At 32.2% G+C, this 22075-nt stretch overlaps 1 protein-coding gene across 2 annotated transcripts; it reads right to left on the bottom strand.

The window, feature by feature from the left end:
• Nucleotides 1–1611: 1611 nt before the first annotated feature.
• On the bottom strand, nt 1612–17107 carry LOC134277649 (paired box protein Pax-8-like). 2 transcript variants are annotated; one of them, XM_062759974.1, is made up of 5 exons: nt 16415–17107; nt 16076–16114; nt 7902–8122; nt 7301–7688; nt 1612–2322 (listed from the first exon to the last, which is right to left on the bottom strand). In XM_062759974.1, the coding sequence occupies exons 2-5, from the start codon at nt 16086–16088 to the stop codon at nt 1781–1783; spliced, it is 1164 nt and encodes a 387-aa protein (XP_062615958.1). In that variant the 5' UTR covers nt 16089–16114; nt 16415–17107; the 3' UTR covers nt 1612–1780. The 2 variants fall into 2 exon arrangements, with proteins under 2 accessions (XP_062615958.1, XP_062615959.1); XM_062759975.1 differs by having other exon boundaries at nt 16446–17107.
• Nucleotides 17108–22075: the final 4968 nt, after the last annotated feature.

Raw genomic sequence — 22075 nt, 5'->3', positions numbered from 1 at the left:
ATAAAAACGTATGAGGTTTTCTTTTTAAATGAAACCATTCACCACGATTAATTAAAGTCCAGTGTTTTTTAAGTATCATTTACAGCTGCTTTTTCAATAAAAATTTAACTCGTAAATTTGCCAACCTTTCCATATCCTTATTGTACGCACAAGTACTCTGATGTTGATACTTATTATAAAATGCTGCTTGAGTTTCTGATTGACAATAGCTATGATGTTTCTGGACACAAGGTCTTCTAACAATCTATTGGAATACCAATGGTACAAATTGCATCCCGTTATTAGCAGATCTACATGTATTTTTGAATTCATATGAAGCAGATTTTGTCCAAAAAAAATGCTATGCCTTCCACTCGATATTTAGAACTATCTACGATGTTTTGTCAAATAACAATGGTTATTTTTATTCTAATTTAGATACTATATACGTGTTCCGGTGAGCTTAAAATATATAAGATGCCACACAAAGTGGCATATCTGTTTCATATTTGGATATTTTATTAGAAAAAGACGTTAATGATATTCTAACAACCAAGCTCTGTGGTAAACATGATGACTTGAACTTTTATATCGTCTACGTTCCTTACTTATGCAGCAATATACCTTCATCACCTGTATAGCGAGTTTATATATCTCATGCTCGAAAGAGCATGCTTTACGTATGAACAATTTCTAAAACGAGGTAAATTATTGGCAAACAAATTGATGATAAACTATTGAAAGACAAGCTGAGGAAACAATATAAACAGTCCCGTTTAAAGTCAACATTTTTGCAAATTCCCTTGTCGATAAATAACCATTTTAGCAGTATCATCTATCATTACATAGAATGTGGAGTGGCAGTTTTTCGAACAAACTCTTAGCCCATATATTTGTCAGTTTGAACTTTCATTTTTCCCGGTTGCATGATTATGACATGAAGAATACGGCTGATGTTACCGGTCGACAGGGGATGCTCACTCCTCTAATGAATCTAATCTCACCTCTGATTGATTTGTACGTCCATGTTTTCTCTGCTCTCAGGTTGTTTCATTCCATGGTTTTTTTTTAGTGTAATTATTGTTTGTTATCTTTTGAGGATTGGTTTGGGTGTGTATTCTTTAGGACAATGTACATTGAGACTTTTGAATATTGAGAGCAAATATGATAAATTATATCATCGCAAGACCTGTAAAGTTAAAAGAATGTAATATCTGCATTCTAGATTTATTTTCCAGATATACTTACTTGCTATAAAGATGTAATAACCGCATTTTTTACTTCCTCAACTCTAAATAAGCATATGCATTGCCAACAGATTTTCTTTTGTTTGATTATACTTTTATCACTTAATACCACCACTAACAACTATCACGATAGGAATTTTTTATTTGCATTCTACTTAATTTTGTGTTTTTCGAAAAAAAAAAAATCCCAATCATAACCACACTCTGGCCACAACAACTATTCTTTCAACATTTCATGTTAAACAAGTTGTAGATAAAGAGAATGTTTCTTTCTGACCTGGTGTTTCTCCATAATATTAAGCAGCAAAGGTCTATTGGTTCATAGATAATGATTACAGTGTAAAAGATTTACATGCGCCGAAAGAGATGACGCCATACAGCCAAACTTATTTGGATAGTTAGCAGATTATAAATCTTCATACTCCTCTTTTAAAATGTTTTATTCTAACATATTCTAGTAGACACAAAAGTATACTACTTTGATAACCTGTTAAAACTTTTTCATCACAGAAATAATTTACAATGCAGAACATTTAAAAAAAAAAAGGACATGTTCATTTTAAATTTAGAGAGCTGCGTTTAAACACATGTTGATCGTAACCTCTGCCGCTGGACGACATTCCCGACTCATTATGTGACAAACAGGAATGTGTAGGCGATGAGAAGTTCTCTGGAAACATATACAATCTAGGAATGACGTAAGGTGTGACGTCAGAACCACGTGACGACGCGCTATACCTAGAATAGGGGTGATAGAGCGAGTACAGTCCGCTTGGTGACATATCTCTTGTGGCTTTTGTACTCATAGATGTTAAACATTTGGAGAAGTACGTATCATAACAGCTTCTATTTTCTATCAAATTCACACTAGACTTGGTGCCTTCGACGGGTATTTCTCCTGGGCTATCTGTTTCATAACTGTCTGGTTTGGGAGCATTATATTTATTGGACGCTCTTGAGGAACACTCTGTATTTTCTGTTGTCTTTGATGTATTTGTATTTCTAATTTTTCCAGCCAAGCTAGGAAACCTTTCCTCAATTCTGAATTCGTCATCATCATTCTTGTCCTTTGGCTTTGAGGTCTGTTTTGATGATTCTGTAAAAGAAGGGACAACCGTAAAAAGTAAACTTCAAATGAAAACATCATCTCATTCATTCTATCTAATCCGCTGAAAATGTTAAGTGTACGGTACACAGGGTAGCAATGTCAGTAACTCTTCCTAATACATAAAAAAGAAGGTAGACAGTAGGCTGCAAAGGGAGGCATCATTTTATTCCAGTACGTAATCAATTGTACGGAGTTACATGTAGCTACGAAGGGAAACATTGTTGTTCACTTTATCCAATATTTATTAATAAACAAGTCTATTTATTAGACTACAAAAGGAGGCAAAGTGTCGGTTACTCTGTCCAATACGTATAAACATCATACAATTAGTATTAACCTCAGAGATTCGGAGGATGTTCTTGATTTGTTTAAGATCAAGATTTAAATACTTTAAATAAACCTATGAACATTTATGGATTAATGAGTATATCATTTTTACCCTTCAAACACATTTTAAGGTAGAAAGAAATCAGAGGAAAAATAATAATAAGAAAACATTTTGTATCATGTTATTATTACTTAAGATATTTTGTTTTTGTTGAAGAAATAATTTTCAAAAGGTTGGATGTAAAAGAAACATCATAGATGTTAATGGCCCACCATTTTTCACCTCATTCAAGCTAATCATCAGTGCGACATAGCTGTACGAGGTACGTTTTGTAATGAATTATTTTCTTGGAACAAGTCTTTTTGTTATGTGTGCAGAACTGTTATACAACTCAGTATAAGACGTTATAAATATGATTATTCGATAACAAATGGTTCTGAAGGTTTTATTTGGGATGCACACTCCTCCATGAAGGATATGAAGGATATGGTGATAACAAACAATATTCAATATCAGAGTCCATAAAACAATACAAAATAGGAGCAGAGCAAACACGGACCTCCAAAACATTAGAGGTGGGATCAGGTGCCATGGAGGAGTGAGCATCCCCTACCGACCGGTCACACCCGCCGTGTACTCCTTGTCATGATCGAGAAATAACGAAAAAATCCGTCGTCAGTTCAGTGTATAAATAATGGACTAACAATAAGTATGAAAAAAGTCAGTCAGCATTTGACTGAATGATAAATTGTATTTGCTGACAAGGTCATTGTATCGAGCGTAGAACTTAATTACGAAATGATGACTTTAAACGAGACATCTAATATTCTTGTTTCATCAACGTGCTTGTCAATAATTTTCCTCGTTTTAGATATTTTTAATACGTAGAGCATGCTCTTGCGTATCGAATCAGCTGATAAACTCCGTTTGTATGTGATGAAGGTACATTTGTATATTGCTAAATAAGTAAGGGACGTTGACGATAGAAAAGCTAAAATCATCACGTTTATCATAGCATAGAATTTGGTTGTAACCTGATCCCATCTCTGTTGTTTTGGAGGTCCTTTTTTGTTCTGCACCTATTTTGTTTTGTTCTATGGACTTTTTAGTCTGAATACTGTTCGTTATCTCAATATATTCAATTGTACAATAATTGCTAGATTGGATTATATTTTATTACAATTTTTAAGTAAACTGGATTGAGCACAAGTTATGAAAAACAAAACAAAACATTACACTCCCTCTCAACTAGTTTTTAAGTCACAGTTATAATCAAACATTTTTTTTTCAAGTTCATTCTCTCAAGCAGTCAATGAATACATTCCCATCATGAAACGCTTTCTTTTCTGTGATAAATCAAACAAAATTCGATAGTACCGTAATCACAATACGACTGCGGAGATTTTTTTATTATAAGTTTTCGCTTCAAAAATCGATATTTGAATGTACAGTGTATTTTGGTGTTAGTGATAAATGAGCACTTTTTTCTGAATTTAATTTCATGTATTCTTAATCTCTGAGTATAACTTAAAGAGAGAAAAAATATATATTTCGCTGTAGCCGTTTTTTAGGTATTCAGTGTATAACGACCATATTTTGTACCTATTAAATGAATGCATGGTCCGATATTTTTATCCTGACAGCATTTTGAGGTGTTTTCAAATAATAATCTCCATCAAAGACACATATAAAATTTAACTGCATCTTGAATTTTACATTGAAGTCCATAGACAGCGCATGTGTTATCATTATAATAGTGTAATAAAATAATTTAAATTTCATACCAATCTTTATGTTTAGACTCTGTCTTTGTTAAGCTATGTTATAACATTCATTATTTACTACAGATAGTAACTGTTATCACAAATTGAATTTTTTTTTCGGGGGGGGGGGGGGTCAAGTGCAGATAACTGTTCAAAAAATATTAATGTGAAACTGACCGGCGTCTTACATGTTATCAGTCAGGCGAATTTGTTTCATGTCACCTTTATTGTTCTGTACGTATCACTGTATTTTTAACTAGTTTGAAATGATCTATCTAAATATAACGACATATGAAAAATATCAACTGCATGAACATTATCAAACAAGTGTGTTTTAGGCGAAATTCACATGCCAACTTCTAATATACTGATTTTTCATATATTTTCGATGTTTTTTTTTAAATTGTATTTGAGTTGATTTCAAAATGATAATATTTCTCACCCAATAAACCAAAATACCTTAAATGAAGTTCCCAATTCAATGTTCAATTAATTTGAACTGCGTCGGGTAAATCGGTACATGAGAGGCGTTATGTTGTATGATTGTGAATGATGTACCCAGTAACTACACCAAGTTATTTATCGCGTATTTAAAAATATAATTATCTGAATGTTTTGTCGGTAAACAGTTTAATTTGTCCGTCGATCTACAAGTCCGCTTTTGGTATTCAAAACACCAAAAACCGATTTTAATAAGCAAAAAAAAAAAAAAGAAGTAAAAATCATAATCATGCAAAACATTTAAAGTTAAAAACTGAATCGTCTTTTGATGTAATAATTTGACAAAGCATGCTGGGTAATTGATGTAATAATTTGACAAAGCTTGCTGGGTAATTACGCATCTTCTCATCCCTGTATGATAAACATTTAATCACCGTGACTTGGAGGGTTTAATGGGGCAAAACGGGAAAATTGGCCATCGAAGTTCTTTGATTTGACTCCCGGACCCAAATCTTATTTGATGTGATGTAAGGGGGCTTATTTTATGACGGCGCAATGTGCACCGTGTGATGTGAATACATCAAAGGTGATTCTGATAGATTTGACAGGAGTTAAGCGGCCCCGTATTTCTCCGATATGCTTAATAATCGTAGCGTGACGAATTTCTAACGATCTGAGTAAAAAAGATTCTTTCTTGATGTTTCTTTCTATAACTTTAAAGGAGCAGTTATGATATTTTTTGCACCTTAATGATTCGCCTTTGGCGAGATTGACATGTCCGACTATATTTCACTATTTATGGGCGCACAAACACATAACCACGATTAAACAAAGTAATTTGAGGATTTATAGGAAAGCCTGCCGGCCGGTATTCTCTCTTAAAATTGCTTTTTCTTTTTGAAAAAAGTTTAAAATTATGATTTTGTAGCAGATGTGTCCTACAAAATGAATGATTTTAAATGATGCAAAGGAATTTTAAATCAATGAAATATTGAGCAAATAAATGTGTTCGTAATGGTTCCCCTTTCATGTTCAAGGCCAAATCAACTTTATAAAGTAACAACTCAAAATGTGGATTTTTTCCTGTTGAAGGCCAAGGTCAACTATTATTTGTAATTTCTCAAAGAAAAATCAACTTCAGAATTTATGTTTCTTATAAGTTTCATTAAGTAGCAAATTAGACAGAAAACAGTAAATGGGTTTACAAGACTGACTGTAGTTGTACGAGTATGTTTGTAATTTCCTTCTCACAACAAATTATTATCATAAGGCCTAAAATAATAAGTAAATGAACCTCTTAACTACCCAGAATCCTGTGCAACTGGATTAGGACAGTTTACGCTTTATCAAAAAAAACCCTTAACTCCACCAACCCAGAAAGATTTTCAACTTTCATTTCAAAATAACGAGCGCCTGGCAAAGGAACAGTTGCTACCCATTCTTTACTTTCGATCAGGGAGCGAGCGATAAACCAAATGAGCAAGTGTGACCGCGCCTGAAAGCTATATGTTTATATATATATTAACAAAAAATGGCTATGATAGTTTCACAGTTGATAAACTAATATCTTGTAAACTAAAGTTTTCTGATATATACTTAATGTAACAACTTTAATCTATATTTTACATATGTAACTATAGTTAAAAAAAAACTAATTATAGTTTCAAACCGTAAACTATATTAAACTGAAAACAATCATTTGCACTTTAATAACATAGATTATCTGATAAATACAGTTTCACGAATTTGTAAACTATGATTTACAACACTTAATAATATAAAATTTAAAAAGATTTTAGGTTTGTGAAACTATAATTAACCATGTCAGAAAAATATATATTTAAATTATAGTTTACTCCAAAATCTATGTTTATCAACAAAATCTTTTGTCAACGTTTTATTACATACAGATAAACTTAGATTATCATTAGTAAACTAAAGTTGATAGTTAAATATAGTTTAACAGATGAAAACTATAGTGCATGGTTTGTGAACTATAGTTTACAGTCGATAAACCTAGTTTATCAACTGTGAAACTATGTTTAGCTCATTTTTGTGAATACGGCATGCCATGATATTAAGTTTAATATAAATATGACTAATCATGGTCTATATGACTAACCGGGGACATAAAACTTAGACAAGCTCCATTCTGATCTCTTCCCCACTTTTACCAAATGAATAACTAGTGGAAAAGTGATACTGAGATCAAAAGTGAGCTCCATGGCACCTGATCCCACCTCTGATGTTTTGGAGGTCCGTGTTTGCTCTGCTCCTGTTTCATATGTTTTATGGACTTTGATATTGAATACTGTTCGTTATCTCCATATCCTTCACTCGTCTAGGATTTATGGCCCTGGAGCCGAGGTATGTATTCCACTGACAGTGTCTAAACATTTGTATGCAATAAATAATTAAAATAAAACAAAGATACCTTTTTGTTCCATGGTCTCTTCACCATCCCCATCTTCCTTCGGATCCCCTTTGGTATCATTAATCTGTTCCACGAGTCTTGGGTACGACAGGCCAGGAACACCCAATGAGAAGCCATTTGTTTCTGGACAGGCTGACCCCAACATGCCCGGAATTCCTTGATAGCGACCATAGATAGACTGATATCCCATGAGTTCCTCTGCATTGTATCCGAAGGAAAATGTACCAGAATTTCTGAGGATTCTATTTATAGAACTGACACTCGGGATAGTCTGCTCGTCACAGATTCCGAGAGTCAGGAGTTGATCTCGGATTTCCCAAGCAAAACTGCCCGGATGTTGTCGTTTGAAGTCCAGTATACGTTTGATAATGTAAGGCGTGGCAACTTGCTAAAATTAAAAACAATATGTCAGAAAATTATTAAGGAGGCTGACTAATCCATCGGTTATCACATTTTTTTGTATAAATTAATGAGGAGACAGAAAATTATTCTGTGTTAATTTAATATACAAAAATGTTATATCTACATGTGATATGAATCAGATCAGCAAATGTAAACAGCTGTGATATCAGTTCACTTTTACTTTTCATATCAGATTTACCTTCGGTTTGCTTCCGCCAATAGACCCTGGTTTAATGGATCCGGTCTCGTAATATCTCGTGAGAATCTTGCTGACGCAACCATGTGATACTAAAAGTTGGCGGGAAATGTCACATGGTCTAACTCCCATGTGAGCAAGCTCCACGATTCGGCGTCTGACATGCTCCGGAAGCGGCCGTCCATTGACAAAGACCCCTCCAAGCTGATTGACCCCAGTTTGACCTTCAAATATCCATCAACAAATGAAACACTGAGAAAAAAAACCTCGAGACAAATATAATTTCTTTTCATTGTCTACAACATTGTCGACAGCTGTTCAGAATCACCCTAGGAAATAGAACACTTCAGACTCTTTATTGGTAAACAATCATCTACTACACGAGGCGTCTATAAATAATTTGATTCAAGATGTGGATCTCAATAAAATATATAAAAACAGACAGTGTTTAAGCTCAACTCTCATTCAAACAATACAAATCGAGAGCAAAGCAAACATGGATATCACAAATACAACAGGCGGGACCAGATGTCATTGAGGAGTAAGCATCCCTTGTCGACCGGTCTTATTCACTTTATACTTCTTGTCATAACAAGGTTACAGATAAAAAAAATCCGTAGAAACTTAAGGGTGTTACATGTAATTATGACCTAACAATTACCTGTAATATGTGAATTGTCAGTCAGCATTTGACTCAACGATAGCTATAGATTGTATCTGCTGACAATATCATTGTAACGTCCATAAAACTTGTTATTTTAATTTTTATAAGACTATTTTTATTGTTTCATCAACTTGGTGGCTATTAGCATGCCTAGTTTTCATAGAGCATGTGTAATGAATCACCTGATCGGTCAAACCCGTATGTAGCTGATAAGAGTATGCTGAAACTTAACGAGGCCCAATCTACTTGATCTGCGCATACGTTTTAACGCAGCGTCGACTCAGGCACGTCACAATACCCTTGACTGCCGTCACAATTGAACACAATAACGTCACAATTAAACTGACGTCAAATTGCGCTAAAATGTTTCGCTGATCTTGCTTACCTGGTAGCTCTATAAACTATGCATTGAAAGCTGGCATTTCTATTATTTTTTCTTTAAATATTTAAATTAATAAACAACTTTGGAACCTAATTACTTTTGAGGAATCAATTTTCTGGTACAGATTCATTAAGTTTATCTTGTTTTATTTCAATTTGTGAGTCAACAAATGAAACACTGCAACCAAAAGTAAATGACTTTAGTCTTTCTCTTTGAACATGTTGAAGTGTTTATACACACTCTTTTTATTGTGGACTTAAATATGCATGGATTATCTTCAGTTTTAAAAAATAAAATAAGTCTCTGAATCATTTAAATGCAACCCCCAAATATTTTATTTTTCTATATATTACATGATATTAGTAAAAATCGCAATTTTGTCGCCTTTAACCCCCCCCCCCCTCCTCCCTCTACCCCTTTTTCCATGTAGAACATTGTTAAAAGAAAAATAAAGCATGGCGAGAAAATTATTTCATAATGTAAGAATTATTTATTTTTTTAGAAACGAATAAAGTATTGCAGTCGTTTGTTGGTGTTATGTAAACCCATTGCGACCTATAAAATACGTAGTTGGATAGAATAAATTCAAAATTTGTGTTTTGGCATGCCCCCTTTTCACTGCAATAAACGCTACCTCCAATTTTCTTTTCCTTTTTATAAGAAGAATGAAAATTGCATGATATATGTGAAAAACAAAGAATTTCATCATGTATTTTTTTTAATTTGTAAATTTCTTTGTTTATTGAAGCGTTTTAGTATGTAATTGTGTATAAAAACACGACAAATGGTCCATATCTTGACAGTGCCCCCATTTCACTATAGATTGTATTTGCTAACAAATTTCATTGTAATTTTTCATCCATAAAACATAAAAATATATTTATAAGAATTAAAATTTTTATTTTAGTTTCATCAACTTGATGGCTATTGACATTCCTAGTTGAGACAGGAAAGTTGGCAATCGGGGATGCTCACTCGTCCATGGCACCTTATCCCACCTCACATGTTTGCTCTGCTTCCATTTTGTATTGTTTTATGGACTTTTGAATACCGTTCGTTATCTCCATATGTTACATCATGTTTATCATAACGTGTTGTTAGGTTACTATAAATAACACAGTAGTCTGAAAGTTCAAATTATCAGTTTTCTTTCTTCTTAATTTGATATTTCAAGATAAATTCGCTATTCATTTTATTTTTATTTGATAAGGAAAGGTTTTCTTAATATACTCTGTAAAGTTTTTGACACATTTTTGATGATGAGATAATGAAAAGTAATAATTAGTGGTTACCCCCAGTCGCCACATAACTGAATTAAAATAGCATGTGTTTGTAACATTATCATTAAAATATATCACACAGTGGAATTCATTTTGTCACCCATTAACTAATAACAAAGAAAAATTTATACAATTTTTCGATCATTATTGTAATCGATGAATGGTAAAGATTTCTATAAATTTACGTAGCACGTGTTTTTATCGCTTCTTTATCAAGATGGAGACATTTCTCTCAATGGTTACAGTGCAATCTCCGTGATCAATCGTCCTATACTGGCGGCAGGCGCACGAACGCACCCTTAAGAGCCATCTTGTTTCTTTTGAGGTGTACTCGATACCTTTACAGTCATTACACCGTCACAGAATCACAATCGTTTTTATGCCTTTATTAAAGCATATTTTGAATAACTACATGTAATTGCCATGTGATATTCGGAAACCAGTAGTTCCATTTAATGTATTCAATTGAATTCATTGGCTCATGCGTCACCTTCGATTTTACCATATCTCTTAAATTGAAAAATTAAAAAAATATATATTATTATTGTCATTAATATTTTGTTTTGATAGCCCTGGTATATGAATCGTTTTCCTTGGTTTATGATCAAAGTGAACTAGAGGTGTTATTTTCGGCTTGTGTTGATAAGAAACTCTTTCAACTTTGCCTTTTTTCTTATTTGAAGTCGGACAATTACAAAATAACTAAGCACCCAGCGTCTCACTGACTCACCTAATTTGGCCTTAGTTTAAGTCTGAAAAGACATTAAAACCCAAAGGAAAACTTTTCAAGTTTCAAACCAACTCTTCAAAACTTTAATGCTACTATTCACATTCATTTGACCAACATAACACACCATAATGACTGTCATTGTTATTAAAAACGTATCTAAAAAGCATGAAACAGACAGAATTGTTAATTAAAAAATTTACATAATATGATCCTTTACACGTGGTTTATCTTTTTTTATTTATAGAAAATTATACTAGAGTTTTATATCTCATTTCTGTTCTTTTTTTTTGAGAAATAACTAGATATTAACACATGCATGCACAATTTTTAAAAAAGTTGTTGACAAATTTTTTGCAATTTAAAGTCTTTTATAAGTTCTATTTGATTCTTGTCAGAAAAAAAATTTGACATTCAGTAATATAATTTTAAATGCATAATTTGCATAAAATTATCTTTTTGACAGGGAAGTACAGAACTTTGTGAAACATAGCACATTTTGACCGGTCGAGGTCTTAGGCAGAATGCAGCATGTTTTGTTCATTATTCTGCCATTTTGTAATTCATTTATTGAAATTTTAAACTAACACACCATATATATTTTTACTGGGTATCAAATTTCACAGCTGTTACATCTTTTGAAAATGTAAGTCTCTCTCTTAAATTTTATGTATTTGGAGAAGATTGTAATGTTGACATTGACATGTAGCAAAAAAAAAAAATAATAAAATGATCAAATAAAATAAAAACAATTCAAATATAATTTTAAACACAAAAATTATCTTATTGAAGTGTGTGAACTTTGTAAAACAAAAAAAGTTTTGTAAGAGAATGAGCACTGTTCATTATTATCACAATTCATTTATTGAAATTTTAAACTATACGTATTGGTTCAAATTTCAATGTACATTATCAAAACGTGAATGTCAGTTTAAATTTTATGTATTTGGAGAAGATTGAAATTTTGACGTTGACATATGGCCAAAAAAATCGAGTCCATGAAGTTTACGTATATGAGAAAAAATTTACTGAGTTACTTTATCTGCTAGAGTGGATATGTAACTTTCATCAATCCCAATAACTAGAATATTTTCCTAAAACGACGAGAAATATTTTTTCTCTACAATCGTTGCTTTAAACACCACAACCTAATGTTTGGGTATAAGTAAAATCATTACCTTATATGAAGTATACATATATATATGATAAACAGCCGGTCAAAGTGTTCACGTATGTAAATAAACCTATATATATATACTTATTTACATAGAAAACTTTGATCTTCTTCAATTACATATAGTTCAAATCAGTGTTCCATATATGGCCCGAGACAAATGGTCGACTATGATTTCGTATAATAAATAGCTTTGGGAATTCTTAAAGATCCAGAATTAAGAAATGATCATCAAATGGGGAAAGCATGAATTGATAAATAACCATTAATAGAAATGGCTTAAGGATAAAGAAAAGTCAATATATTTTTATGCTCCATTAAATTATGTCTAAATGGCTTCTAATTCTTACCAGAACACAATAAGCAAGATCATAAAAAATCATAAAAGACTTGTTTTATTTCAATTATAAATCACAATAGAAGATGACGAATATTTGTACACAAGTTTCCTTATATTTCATATGCAGAAAAATGACTTAAGCAAATGGTGAAAGTTTTGAATGAAATATATTGAGTTAAAGAACTGTTTTCAAGCTCAAAGATCCATTAAACAATTCAAAATTGGAGCATAGCAAAGACGGACCTCCTAAACATCGTCATGAGGTGTTATTAGGTGCCCTGGAGGAGTGAGCATCCCCTGTTGCCGGGTCACACCCGCCGTGTGCTCCTTGTCATGATCGGGACATAACGGAGAAATCCGTCGTCAATTTAGTGTGTAAATAATGGACTAACAATTAGTTTAAAACCATCAGTCAGAATTCGACTTAATGATAATTGTATTTGCTGTCAAAAACAGTCATTGTATTGACCATAGACCTTACGAAATAAAGACTTAAAACGATACTGCTGATATTTTTTCAGCAGTTTGCCTGTAAATAATTTACCTCGTTTTATAAATTGTTCAGATCTACTTGTTTTCCGTAATCTTTCTCTATTTTTAAATTCTTCTCATTCAAAAAATAAATAGATCATATCATGTGATATCGTTACTGAGAGGATTTGTTTAACTCGGAGAGATATAAAGCTAAACTGACAGAGATAGGAGTAACCAGAAACATATACCGGGGTATAATCTATTGTCTTAATAAAAAGTGGATGTGAAACATTATTCTGAATATTCATCAAAAGCGTTTTTCTGCGTAATGTAAATTATTTCGTGATTTTTTAATTTTTTTATTGTCAAAACGTCACAAAAGTAAGATTAATCTTAAAATCTAACTAATTCCTATTTCTCTTTTTGTCGTGAAAAATATATTATTTTTACTTCATTATAAGAAACATATGATTCATGTTTTAAAGAAATGTATCATAAAGTGATTGCATTCTAGTCAAACTGCTACAAAACCGTGTTTCTTGATTTAGCTAATTAAATAAATCCCCATATATTATCACTGATAATCACTATCCCCGCATAAACATCGGATTTATTGATTAACTCTCACTTTTTATTGCTGGGCGTAACTTAATGTCTACGTTTAGTGAGTAGATAGAAATTTTCTTTAATAATCATTTTCGATTTGAAATCAGAAATTTATATTTTCATGATTTTATTATTGAATTTACAAAAAAACCATCTGATGAGATTCAAAATAATCCACTCTTCATTCAAGTCTCAAATATGTTTTAATTATCATTTATGTCGTTTACTTCAGAAATGAATCTTATTTTTAAAATTCATGAGGACAAGATCTCATGACCTATAACAATTTACGTATTTTTATTATAAAAAACGGAAGCGTTAAGTTCATGTTCCTCGTAAATTTTCAAATATTTAATGCATTTCTTAGGTGAACGATTGATATGATATACATGTACAGTGTATATTTATGGCATTCAGCTAGCATTTTCAAAGCAAAACAGTAGGTACTATAAGAGATTTTCATGCTTATCCATGCTACTTCATCAGCGGTTGAACAATTTTACAAGGAATCTTAGGAAATGTTTAGAAAATAATAATGTAAATATATATATATATATATATATATATATATATATATATATATATATATATATATATATATATATATATATATATATATATATATATATATATCTGTCGGGTCCTCTCTGTACGATTTTAAAATTATTATTCATTCATTGCTAAACCGCGATCAGAGCAACCATTTTCCTTACATTTTATTTTTTATCGGTATCTTTTTTTTTTTCAAGACATTCAGCAATGCATGTCTGTTTTCCTTTTAATAATTAATTTATTGAGGTTCAAGCTGCCCAAGGTAACCCGTCTGTTAGGGGTGTAAAAGATAATTTTATCAAATGTAAATTTTAATTTCCAACTCTTCATTTCATATGGAAATTTAAAAGGCTAACGGAATTTATATTGTCTCAAATAATTTTCTTTTTCAAAACAATATAATTTTTAATTGTTCTATGCTTTATTTTTTCTGCTTTGAAAATTATAATTTTCCTTTACATATTTTTGATAAGCGTATTTATATATATATTTGATATATTTTTCTAATCGACCAAAAGTATAAGAGGGAGAATTTGATACTTTTAAAATTTAATACTTTTTTGTATCTAAGCTTTAATAAATATAGAGATCGAGAAAGAAACGGAGACTATACAAGCAGAGCTACCCTAGGCAGCCAACAGTAACAATAAGAACAATTGAAAAGGTGTATTAATTTAATATATCCTTTAGTTATTGATTATCGGAAATGTATATACATGTATTGTTTTAGTGTGTTTATATTAAAAAAAATTAATAAGAAATATGAATTTATTAAATTTCCATTTCAATAGATTTTTTTAAGTTAAAAGTTCCAACGATTTATCCATTGCATTAATTAAACTCCCTTTTGAAATTTAGCGAAAAAATTCCGTCGTTCGTTTTATAAACTGTAAGCCATTTAGATGTTAGTTAACGTTGACGTACATTTCGTAGCTTTTTGTTTTCTTTCATTGTATCAAATATAATTAGTATTTTTATTCATGAATAATCATGATGAGCAAATGTTGTCTAAAACTATGTGTTTTTTTTGGTCATTTTATTAAACATACCGGTAATTGCTTTAGAAGTACATGTAATTTGAAAAAAAATTTCGAACAGAATTTATTTATGTTAAAATTACGAAATTAATAAGAAATAAAATTTGTTTTTTATATTAAAAAACAATTTCTGACTTTAATACATTATACGAATTGGTGAACAAGAAAAAAAAAAACTTTAACAACGGAAAAGAGCATTAACAATAAAAAAGATGTTCATTGGACATTGATTTTAAACATCAAAAAGGCAATACATAATTGATAGTGTACCGAATAGCTTTGTAAGTTGATTGAGTATTTAATAAACTATTTTTGTCCAACCTTTGATAATATTTAATAATCATATATTTATTTTGTTACGATTCTTATGTTTTACAGATATTTATTTTGTTTCAGTTAGTAGATTTTTTAGCTATAAATCCCCTTTCAACACAATCATTTTGTAGCACTTTTTTCAATGACTAATAGTATGATAATCAATGATTTATATATAATAAGAACTAGTGGTTAAGAAAAGAAACTTTAACGGTCGAAAAGACCATATACAATTAATAAAATTGATTGCTTTAATTTTTTTTTTTAAAAAGGCCATTTACAATTGATACTGTATTTGATAGCTCTTTTTGTTGATTAAATATAATCAAGTTTGTCAAAACTTTAAGTTATAAATCAATTTTATTTTATTGGTAGTTGAATTTTTTCAGCTATAAATCAATTTGGTAGGAGAAATTTGTAATACTTTTCCTTAATGGCCAATAATATATATAATTTTTAAAGTTATTCAATAAAATAGGAATTTTGATGAATTTATAAAATACATTTTTGTTAATATTTCGCGATCCATGCAAGCAAAATAATATAGAATTTATGCAAAAATATTTCTTTGGTAATGAACAGCTGATTATTTGAATTAATGTTTTAAGACAAAAAAAGTCACTCACCAGTATGTGGCATGGTTTCTTTGACGGCAGCCCGAATTTCTGGAAAAAGAATAGAATTTCATTAGATTAAAGTTATCATGGTTTTTTAAAATAATGTCTTCAAAATATTTCGGTTAAATACAAGATTCATAAATTTCATAAAATATCCGTCACAACTTGTGCGCTCTCAAAGGTGCATAAAAGAAGTTTAAATTTAACTCCTAAAAAATCCGCTAACACAAGTACAATTTTGGGGAAAAAAATATCAATATTTTTTTTTAAATAAAGTATTCAATACCTTAAGAAAAGTAAAGTATTATTTATGCTTATTTTTATCTCATGTAATTAATAAAAAGTTACCAGTAAAGGTTTTTCAATTTTTCTTGTTCACCTTTTCCAAGTGCAATCTCCGCCAACTCTGAGAGGAGCTACTGCTGCGAGCTTCGGTTCCTTTTGGTCCGTTTTCTGTTTGTGGTCACGGTATATCAGACCTTTGCCGATCTTATGCTTCGGTCACGTGGTATACCGGAATCCAAGCTACCGTAACAGCGCGCGTGCCGTCATGTTCACGTCACCTGCTTTGCGCCTCACAACCAATCAAAACGCAGCAATCATTACGGCCTTAATTGGTACATCCTCGACTTAGATTAAACACTTATATCTCCAAACCGTTTTGTATAAATAATTAACGACGTCTTTTGCAGAAATTCGTCGGAAAATCGAATCAAGACAGTTAAATTAATGATTTATCATGGAGGGGCAGATGTTTTTCTTCAGTCCGGCTACAGTGTACAGCTATTATTGCGGTGCTGGGTGAAATAAGCGTCTACTCCACCGAGATCAAGCCCATGAAGGAGACAGCTCACCTCGTTTTCTTCTAACCATTCGTTTCCTTTTCGGAAATAAGATGTAACTAGCGGCGTTAATCAAAGGCGGACATGATATCTCAATTTTAGCAGCCTCAGTGTTAAATTACCCGAATCTACTGATCGCCCATCAATACGTACCGAGCAGTCGTCACGCATACTGAACGCACACTGTACAATTCATTTATCTTCAAATTGCTTTAATAAAATTTTTCTTTTGATATTTTTCTACACTTTATGGGACATTAAAATACAGTCCTTTTATAAGTGTGTAAGTTTGGGCTTAACTTTAATCGCTGTTAATCTCAGTTTGGAAATTATGTAGCACAGAGTGAAAAAAGATGTTTACGATTATAAATCCCCGGATGCGAAACTTGTCTCGGTAAAAGATTTCTGTTTCAAAATCTCGTTACAGAAAGTCATTCCGGAAGTTCCTTTGGGTTCTAGTTTTGTATACTTTGGAACTCTTATAATGGTCAAATCTAGTACCATCGGACCCCTGGCAGTGATAGTTTAAGGAGATTGTCATGCAGAGGGAATTGGAAGTTCTGATAATTATCAAAGACACGATAAAAACAAATTAACCATTCGACTTCAGTTTTCAAGGACACGAATTCTGTTTGAGTTTTTGACTGTCCAGTATGAGCAATATATATATGGTGTTTTATCAAAAAAATTCATGCAGAGTCTTAACATCAATGTAAATATCGTATTTGTTACCCTCTGACTTTGTATAGAGAGGGCATTTATTGGTAGTTTGCTTGTTGCTCAACCTATTCGGTATTCTGAATAAATATTGTTTAAATCAATTTATTTTTCAATGACTTGATAAAGTAATGTACTTTCTATTTTCTTTTTTACTCCAGGCAAACACCTTAAAATTTAGAAAACTTTGAGGACTTATAAAGCGCACTTAGACACCTTTTATAATGGAGAATACTGTACATACTGTGTATTTATCACTTGATAATAACCCCCGTATCATGCGCCGATTTCTGTAAAATGTGGTTTACAATTTGTGCAATTTTATACATCTTGATAAAAGTATGTATTTGAAAACGACGCACAATTACTGATTTTAACGGGCATTTAATAGCATTTATACCTTAATGACCGCAAACGGACATATTTTATAACGCCTCTCGGATTTTTACAACTCTTCGTTGGTGTTTTGGGGTTATTTCGGGTGATCAGTGATACCCGGCTGTCGTCGCCCCCTGGTGGTCGGAATATATAGAAGTCCTGCAGTATTACACCAAAGTGGAACCAGTGACGGTTTTATTTTGAGCAGTTGATCCCCCTGTTGTGTTTTGAGGGGTTATATAGGGTGATTGTTTAAGAGTGACTCATCCAAATGAAAATTGTATTGAAATGGTTCTAAATCTCTCAGTTCGATTACCGTTTCTCTGCCGAATCACTGTTTCTTAGTCCGATACCGATGAAACCGGAGGGGACTCTAATAAATTTTTTTAATCACCTGCCCGCCTGCACGTGCGCCCCTTGTTCTGTTAGTCCCTTGGTCTGTCTGTCTGTCTGTGAGTCCCTCTGACTACTTGTAGGTCCTTCTTTTTCTTTATGTCAGTAAATATATGTCTTTAGCTCTCCAACTTGTTTTCCCGCACTTTTGCGTACACGATTGCAGATATTGAGTTGATTTTTGGTGAGGTTGAAATTGGAATTGCTGCTTTTATATCTTTTAAGGAAAATCATATTAGACTTGTTGATAATGGGCTTTACAAATCTCTCAGTGCTTGTTAGTAGTATAAAGGGTCTAATTTTTTTTCTCTCGGATATAAATGACATTATGCAAATGAGGTCAAAAAATGTATTTTGATTGGTTGGGAGGATAATAATGATTTGGGGATAGGGGGGTCAACTCAGTACAGTCCTTGGGGAATAGGTGGATCAGCACATACTCCCCTAATGGGGTGTTTACACTGTGTTTACATTTAATTTTTAATATATTGGCACACAAAATGTCATTATGAAATCCATTCAAGTTCACATCTGGGTCATAACCAGTTCAAACTGGATTTTTTTTACTGAAAACAAGAACACTAACACACAATACTAGAACAAGAACACAGATTTTATTCAGAATGAAAAAATACATCCAATTACATTTTCTTTTTCTTCTGTCCCTTATCACTCATCAGGGGTAGTTTCCTCTTGCTTTCCCTCTCCTTTTTCTTGAGATTGTTCTCCTTCAGACGATAGAGGGATGCGACAATGTACATACACTTTATAAATAGACCTATCTGTAAAAATTCCTATAAGCTTCTTTTCTTCGCTAATCCTCTTTTCTTCCAATTGATGAAAACAATCCACAAGTGAAATTTTCCAGGAACTCTTCTCCCCACGATAAGGTCCACTCTTGATCTCCAATTGGTATTTTTGATAACCGTAATAACCATTTTTTCTCTCCTTCAGACAGTATTTTTCCTCTCTGGTGTCATAATTGGTCTCAAAATCTTCAGGATCCAATTCTATTTTCCAACCAAAATTTTTTGTACTTTAAATTCGGTGGCCATTTTAAATAATTTCTGTTGCGTTTATAAAAATTCTGGATGGAAAAAAAGAGTGGACCTTATCGTGGGGAGAAGAGTTCCTGTATGTACATTGTCGCATCCCTCTATCGCCTGAAGAAGAACAATCTCAAGAAAAAGGAGAGGGAAAGCAAGAGGAAACTACCCCTGATGAGTGATAAGGGACAGAAGAAGAAAAAGTAAATTGTTGTATTTTTTTACTTGAATAAAATCTGTGTTCTTGTTCTAGTATTGTGTGTTAGTGTTCTTGTTTTCAGTAAAAAAAATCCAGTTTGAACTGGTTAGGCTAGGCCGTCTAGACTGTGAATGAATGCGTGACGTCATAATGACATTCTTGAGTCGCTGCCAAAATCGTAGTAGCAGCGTATAGTTTAATGTAAACACAGTGTAAACACCCCGTATTTAGGGGATCTATGTACTGATCCACCTATTCCCCAAGGACTGTACTGAGTTGACCCCCCTATCCCCCAGGGGATGCACTCCCTTGACCCCCTTATCCTCCCAACCAATCAAAATCCACCATTTTTTGACCTCATTTGCATAATGTCCTAGATATTGACCTCGCCTGCTTCAGGCTGGGACACTTCTGGCTAGGCCACTTCCGCTTCAGCTAGGGCCCACTTCCGCTTCCGCTAGACCACTTAGGGTCCAGCTAGACCACTTCCGCTTCCGCTAGCCCACTTCCACCTAGGGCACTTCCGGTTAAACCACTTCCGGTTATGACGTCAATTCCGGGCTATCTAGACGGTTTATACTACTCTTGTTTATCGTTACTCAAACTTTGGTTTTTTCTCTCAAAATATAAATGAAACATGCATAACTATACATAAACTAAAAAATGTATATGTATAGGTGCCAGGTAATAATGATTTGAGAGAGATATGCAAAGAAAATGGAGGTATCTTAGAAAATATATATGGTATGGGTATGATGAGATGTTTCATTTAATTTTTGATATATTAACACACAAATTACACTTATTTAAATCCTGTGAAGTTCACATCTACTTCATTAAAAAGATTTTTTTTTTCAATGTTGAGTTCATAAAAGAATATGAAAAAAAGTATTTTTTTTTCATTATAATTTTATCATGTTTATATTCTACTGTGTTGTCACATGGAAAGTGTTCATTGTCTGAAAGTCTGAATGAATGTGATTTAAAGGAAACGACATTGCCCTCTCGATCTGGACAAAAATCAAACCGAGGTTTTAGGAGTGCGAGTGTCGTTAACGACGTTCGATCCTGATATTTAAAGTCTTAAACTTTTTTTGCCAAGTATAATTTTAGTTTCTACATACATAGCTTAATCAAAATCCAAATAAAAAAAATGTGGGTCCATACGCTTCTTTTGGCGCTACAGTACATTTAATATGACCTTTTTGCACTGAAATTTGTGTCTTAATTAAAAATTAAATTTTTGTCATTTTCACTCCAATATTTTTATCCATTTAGAGCATGAAACAAAATGAACTCTAAGTTTGTTTTAAAAAAAGACACTTAAAAATTGTGACTAAGAAAAAGTTTCAAATTGCTTCGCATAATTAATTACCGGTATTTGACCTTTCTGCACTAATAAAAAGTTTTTTTTCTGGCATTGAAAATTTAATAAGCAAGGAAATTATTATAAAGTCTTAAACTTTTTCTGATTTTAAGCAAATAGGTCAAATATATCTTGAATATTTAGAAAAGAACATCAAAAGTGGGGGTATATGATGTAAATTTTCAGATATAAATAAAAAAAAATGGCAATTTTACGTTAAAATTAGCTCAATTTTTTAAATGGGTTTTTCAGAATATATTTACTATATTTGTCACACTTTGTTGAATGAATTTATAACAAATAAGTTAATAGATATTTTAGAACCAGCATAACACATTTCACTGCAAAAAAACAGATTTGTGTGCAACCAGGATGGAAAAATAGGAATCTAAAATTAACAGTACTGTTATAGTTCAAAATGGAAAAACTGATCATTTTCGTCTAAAAAACCTTCCGCTACAAAATTTAGTCCCTAGCTTAATTCTACTTGAATAGAATTTAATCGTGGTTTTTTCATTGAATATAGCTAAATTTGCAATGTAGAATTTAGATTAAATGTTAGAACTTAAAAATGATACAGAATTTTATAAATAAAGGACCTGACCAAAATACGCTCAAAATCTCAGGATCGAACGTCCTTAAGGAGGAAGACCTTTTTTAACGGTGTCTAACACAGTAGGAAGTATGGCACTCGGTGAAATGGAAATTGACTAAAAGTCTACTCAAAGTTGACTAGAGGTCAGAGCTGTATCATTACGTCACCTTTCCAAACTCTAGGACAGTTAGTTGACTTATAATCAAAGATTTGTACATTTTTTTTCGTGTATACATGAATATTATAGATTAAGGTGTGTCCAAGCTGATATTACCCATGGTGACTGTTATATTTGTACCGTAACATTATACATTTATTGACTGAGTTCGAGGGCAATATGCGTTTTGTCGGACCCAAGAACCAAACTGTCTACTTGAGGCCGTTAGGCCAATGACAGACAGTTTGGTTCGAGGGTCGACAAAACATTTTGTCACATCGAGAAAACAGTCAATAAATGTTTTGTTACACTTTTT

This window comes from Saccostrea cucullata, unplaced genomic scaffold (assembly GCF_032062105.1).
Source record: "Saccostrea cucullata isolate Sc308-1 unplaced genomic scaffold, CSIRO_AGI_Scuc_v1 ctg1289, whole genome shotgun sequence".
Classification (NCBI taxonomy): Eukaryota; Metazoa; Mollusca; class Bivalvia; order Ostreida; family Ostreidae; genus Saccostrea; species Saccostrea cuccullata.
Note: the sequence above shows the minus strand (reverse complement) of the source record. Positions and strands in the feature narration are given on the sequence as shown.